Here is a 6000-nt window from a genome sequence, read left to right on the forward strand (position 1 = left end):
CCGCAGCCCCCACAGTACCACACCCTACATCAAACCCCGAAATGCCTGACTCCCTCCCCCAACCCTCCCACCTGAAGCCCACACATGGGCGTCACCTCGTCTCAGCACATCTTAAAATGTTATAATGAATAGAAATTAGCAGCTGCTGACTGACAGCCCCCTCCTGGCTCTCCTGCCTCCGCCAGCCTTCTCTCTGTGGGAAGGGAGATCTAGTAGTTAGGTCCTTTATGCCCACACCCCCATCTCAGAAGAAAGGCAAAGACTGACTCACTGGAATCCCATTGTTGCCAGTTTCCCTGGTGGGTGGTGACATTTGGATCACCCTGGTTATGTGAAGCTGTTTTCGGCGTGGTACCTCCCAGGGCAAGCTTGCTGCTTCCCAGGAGATATGACCCCAGAGTGCAGCCCCCTGGGGCACGGGCACTGCATGAACTAACACATACCTGTCGCATGCTTGTGGGCCTCTCGTGCCATGGAGCACCTGAACAGGTACACTGACTTGGCGGAGCTCTCTCCAAAGGGACCAGTTACGTTTTAAGAAATGGACAGGTAGGAGTGAATGTTACCTGCAGCTATTTGGAGATGGGTGAAGAGATGGGATTAGGGGGATGGTGGGGAGAAGGTGGAATTTAAAAGTTGTATTTATTCATTTGAGACACAAAGATACAGAGAGAGGGAGCATGAGCAGGGGGAGAGACAGAGGGAGAGGGAGAGGCAGAAGCAGACTCCCTGCTGAGCCAGGAGCCCGATGCAGGGCTTGATCCCAGGACCCCGGGATCCTGGGGCAGCTGAAGGCAGACGCTTAACCATCTGAGCCACCCAGGCAGAGAAGGTGGAATTTAAACCCAGACCAGGCTCATGGCCATCTCAGACTCCTCGGACCCTGAGCTGCTCTGACACCAAGCCCTTGGGCTCAGCACTGCTCTCTCACTCCCCCCATGTGGCAGATGGGTGCAGGGTGCTCTGGGAAGAGCAGGAAGCATCTTGGTTGCACTAGGGAGCTGTTGTCAGCCCCACAGTGAGAAAAAGACAGGAGTCACAACATTGTGTCTACCGCCTCAGCCTTCCCCTCAGCAGCCCTGCTGAGTGCCCTGCTCCCCCAGCGCAGGAAGTCAGTCGATAGGCCAGGCCCTTCGGAGCGCTGCACCCCTTCCTGAAGAGGGAGAGAGGCATGGGCCTAGCTGGGCCATCCCACGCTGCTCAGCAGCTTGCATTTCAGACCCAATGCTCTCAGCCCAACGTCACCCTTGACCCTACGACCAGCAAGGACAAAAACCCACAAAGCCTGTTTCTTCCGCCAGCCTCCTGCACTGTTCCTCTTGTCCACCAGAAAAACAAGAGTAGTCCTGAAACCCTACACACCACCACCGAGGAGGATTGGGTTCACGGCGGGGAGAGTGGGCACCGAGCCGAAGCTAGCCAGCCGATAGCAAGCCGGCTAGAGAAGGGCCAGGGGAGGGAGGACCTGGCTGGGCTTTGGGGAGCTAAACTGCCAAGCATGGGGGTCCGGGGGGGCAGAGCGGTGGCTTAGCTTCCCATCTGGCAACAGGGACCGGTGAGAATTCAGAAGGCGAACTCATCCATAGCAAAGGCAAGGAGAGGGGGCTGCCACCCTGGGCTCACCCAGCAGGAATTAGCTTATACACCAAATTGTTTGTGACAGCGTTTCACAGGAGACTCTGGCTTGTGGGGAGGAAAGCTTTTTGCACAATTTGGTTAAAATGTTCAAATTGCCAGCCCTGAGTCTTGCCCTGGGGAGGGGGCTAGCTGCCTGCTGTGGACTACAGCTGTGGCACCAGAAGCCACAAAGGAGCCTGGCTTTAGCACACCCGGCTAGAAGCACGGGTATCTTGCAGCTCCGCGGAGCAGGGGAGAGGAGCATGGAGTCGGCCCCCCTCTCCGGCTGCCTCCGCCCCTTGCCAGCACCCGGATGGAGCAGTGTCGGAACCTGGCTGTCATTTATCCAGGCGTCTGTCTGCTTGGCGGGCACAGGAATGTGGGAGTGGGGGCCACAGCCCCACTCAGGAGAGGTGTGGGAATGGAAAAGAGCTCAGATCGACCCTACCCCGCGGTGCCCCGTCTGCATCTGGGTCCCAGTCCTGGCATCTGCCTTGCCCCCCGTCTGCCCCCAAAATAACCCTGCTGTTTTTCCACAAAGTCAGTCCTTCCTTTACCCAACAGGAGACCTTAGCACTTGGGTGCCCAGAAATTCTGTCCAAAAATTGAAAATAAAACCAGGCTCCCACTAATTTAGAATTCAAACAACCCAAAAGCTAAAATAACCCCATTTTTTTCTATGTTGCACAGTCATCATTGAGCTTTATAATTTTGTCCCTGAGACACCCTAGAGTCCTTAAGTGCCTTTGGCCCATCAAAGTAAGACTCATTTATGTTCAGTCTAGTTTGTATTAAATGTGTTTTGTGCTATTCTGATTCCTTTAAAAATGGTAATTCATTCATGAGAAATATGATAACTATTAACCAGACTGCCCCATTCCTGAACCATTCTGCATAATTGAACATGTATTCTATCAGGCTCTTCCTTCTCCCCAGGGAGACAGAGAGAGAGAGACCTCTTTACACACCCCCTGGGCTCTCACCCAGGCAGGCAGGGAACATTCAGGTTTGGTTGTGTTTTCTCTTCAGGTCACCCAATCTAGCAGCAGGGTGGAGTCAGCAAAAGGCTTTGAGGTCTAAGAGTCCAAGTTCAAATTTACATACTGGCTGTGTGACCTTGAGCAAGAGGCTTCCTCTCTCCGAACCAGCTTCCTGGTGACATTTCATAGGGTTGTCGTGAAGAGTAAGATGCCTTTGGTGTGCAGGGGACCGTGTCTCCCACACAGGAAGTACTCCGTGGCCAAACCCTTTCTTCCCAATACAGTTGGAAAAGCTAAGAATGTGGGTCTTTCTTGCAGAATACTGTTGCCGCCTCTTTTGGTTTGGGGATAGAAGAACTTCAAAGAGGCCAGTAAACAAGGTCCCCCCTGAGATTCTTAAAGCAGAGTTGGGGGCAGAGGGATCACCGAATTCCTGTTTATCCCAGGGGAAAGTCTCTGGGATCTGGAAGAAGAGCTGTGTCCCTGGGAGCACGCTGGGCAGGAACTCTGGGTGCAGGGCACTGGTGGGGGGGCATTCTGGGCTGCATTTTGTTCAGAGGGCTGAAATTACGGTGCACTTGAACCAGCGAGGTAGCAGAGGTGGGAGGGGCAGGGGCAGGCGGCTCTAAGGCTTTGGGAAAGAAAGAAAAAAGGTGACTGGAGCAGGAGGTTTCCATCCTTGCTCAATGCCAGGAGCCTGCCCCATCCAGGGGATAATGTTCCTTCACATCCTAGTGAGGGGAAGCTGTAGGCTCCCAGTGGCCTGAGGAAAACTCTGCAGGGTCGGGTTATGGTACCAAGAAAGGGACGACTGTGCCATCCTGAAGCAGAGATCTAGCCAGTCCCTACATCCTTAGCCTCCTTTCCTTGGTGGTGAGTAGATGATGCCATGGTCAAGGGCAGAAATGCTCACAGGCCTTAGGAAAACAATGAGGAGAAAGGGTTAAGGTCTGGGAGTGTCCAGTGGGGAAAGCCCCTCCCTCTTAGAAGGAATCCGTTTAGGGATAAGGTAACTTTGGCAGGTTGTAGCCAGGTAATCGCCAGACTGCCAGTCTCCAAGTCAGTGTGGTCCAGGGACGACCTGCATCAGAATCTTCTGGGGAAGAACTGAAAATGCAGAATTCCTCGGTTCCACCCAAAGGCTAACAAATCAAAATTTCTCAGGGGAAGGATGCAGGAGTCTGTAGCCAATTCTTAGGCATACTCAAGATTGAGACCCACGGCTCTACCACATTGCTTTCCAGGGAGTTTCAAAAGTTTTCAGAATCAAGACAATGCGCTCCTTTCCCTCACTACTCTGCATGTCTTCTGGGGAAGTGAGGAATTGAATTTACTTCTCAATTTGTGGCTCTTGGGGAATGCTATGACGGGGCTTTGGGAGCCTCCCCAGCCCCAAAGGCTTTGGTGCTGAAGGTTAAGGGCATCGTTCCGCCGTGACCTTGCTCCTCCTCTCTCCCCGCAGCCCTACCAGCTACTGGAAGCCCCTTGCCCCTGACCGGTCAGATGATGAGCACGACCCTTTGGACAGCACCTCCAGGCCACGATACTCCCATAACTATCTGAGTGACAGCGACACAGAGGCCAAACCGACAGAGACCAACGCATAGCCCAGGGGAGTGGTCTGTACCTCTTGCACCCACCGGCCACCGCGGCCACGGCGCCCCTCCCAGGAAATGGCGGGGCACAGGTCTCCGCCACCTGACTGCTGATCTGCATGGGAAACACCCGGCCCCCTTGGGTCTGGGGGGCTTTCCAAGCTGTGGGTGTCTGACATCTCCACGTGGAAGAGGTGGTGGGGGGAGTTTCTGAAAAGAGAACTTTTTGCTCCTTCTGCCTCCAAAATGCCACACTCTGTGGGCAGTGGCAGGTGGCTTGGCACTGCATGGAGCCAGCAAGCTGACCTCCATCTCAGCCCCCTGCTCAGGGACGGTGGGCAGATTGCCTGCTGGGACACTCTAGGTTGCTGGGTCCATGGGGAGGAGTCGGGGGGCAGGAACGGCCATTCCTCCCCACCCTGGCTTGGGGCGAGGGCTTTCTCTTCTCAGTGCCTGCTGTCTTTTTACTTTTAATTTAAATACCCAACCTCTCCATCACAGCTGCATCCCTGAGAGTGGGAGGGGGCTGTGGTGGCAGCTGGGGTTTGCGGGAATGACTAGGGGAATCTCATCTCCATCTTCACTCGAGAGCAGTCCTTTCTCTGCGCAGCTGGAGAGACCGGTGAGCGGAGCTGGGGCCAGATTCTTCAGTCAGCCTGGGGAGGGGCTCTCAGGTGCTTCTGGGTATGGGTCGAGCCGGCCTACGCAGGGGTGCGTATGTACCACCCGGCACTTTCGGCCCCCACCCCTCTCCGTCTCATCAGTGTGTTAAGTGCAATGACCTACTTAAGACTAAACCCATTCCACCTACACCAGCTCGGGGCCTACCCAAGCACTGCCTCCCTGCCGCTCTGTCCAAGTTGCCTGGACTATAGGCCCAACTGGAGAGGGAAGGCCGCGGGTTGAGGGCTTGTGATCAGAAAAACTGAAGATGGGGGTTTGGGTCAGTACTGATGCGTATTAGACACAAGCCCTCACCCGTGTCCTGAGCCGGAGTCATTTTTCTTCTTCCAGTTGCCCTGCCCCCACACACTTACCCTAGACATGACAACGTGTGGCCTGACAGTCCCAGCCCCCACCCTAAAGCTCATCCCACCAATGCCACCAGACTTGGGGGCCTGAGGGCAGTGCCTGGTGCCGCTCCCATCCGCTGTCCCCCCCCCCCGGCCCCCTGCAATTGGTTGTATTCATTGGGCTGTGCTCTCTCTTCCCTGTTTACCTGATGTATGGAAATAAATGTCCTTTTCCTCCTGGCTCTGCCAATTTTCCTGCCTGTTCCTTCAGGCTCAGGTAAAGTCCTGGGTGGTCCCTGGGGAGCAGAGTCAGGATTCTGGTGGGGATGGGGGAAAGCGCCAGGGTCGCTGGCCTACTCCCACACCAGACCAGTGCCACTCAGAGCTTTGGAAGGTCATTTGGAGCAGGCAAAGGTAGTAGGATGAGAAGATTGGTCAAGGAAGACAAACCCCATCTTTTATTTTAAAAGCCTGTGAATTGTAATCAGGCAGAACCATCCACATTGCATCCTCTCCTGACCTCCACTCAGAAATGTTGAGGTCCCTCTGATTATTAAATCTCACCAATTACAGAGATCCTATCTCTCTCTCTTTTTTTTTCTTGAGGGATGCAAGTCCTTCTTACTAGAAAAAAATTTTAGGTTTAATTTTAGTCATTCCAAATATGACTTTTTGATCAAAACATGGCAGAAGTCTCTCTGGCCCCCAGCCCCATTGTCCACAGGGCAACAAGAGTAGGCTGGGAGTTCTGGCTTCTTTGCCCTGCTCAGTCTCTGCCTTCATGCCTCAGTCCAT

The 6000-nt window shown here is 54.2% G+C and overlaps 1 protein-coding gene across 12 annotated transcripts in view; it reads left to right on the forward strand.

Moving 5' to 3' along the window:
• Positions 1–5445, forward strand: part of MYO18A (myosin XVIIIA) — a 95572-nt gene extending 90127 nt beyond the window's left edge. For 10 of the 12 annotated variants that reach the window (XM_078068115.1, XM_078068116.1, XM_078068117.1 and 7 more), the window contains one exon: positions 4060–4193. Coding sequence is in view for 2 of the 12 variants with exons in the window: in XM_078068123.1 (XP_077924249.1) it covers positions 4060–4204 (145 nt within the window). In the remaining 10 variants the exon portion in view is untranslated. Of the gene's footprint in view, positions 1–4059 lie in introns of all 12 variants that reach the window. The other 2 variants (XM_078068123.1, XM_078068126.1) reach the window with 1 other exon arrangement.
• Positions 5446–6000: the final 555 nt, after the last annotated feature.

This window comes from Halichoerus grypus, chromosome 2, assembly GCF_964656455.1.
Source record: "Halichoerus grypus chromosome 2, mHalGry1.hap1.1, whole genome shotgun sequence".
NCBI lineage: Eukaryota > Metazoa > Chordata > Mammalia > Carnivora > Phocidae > Halichoerus > Halichoerus grypus.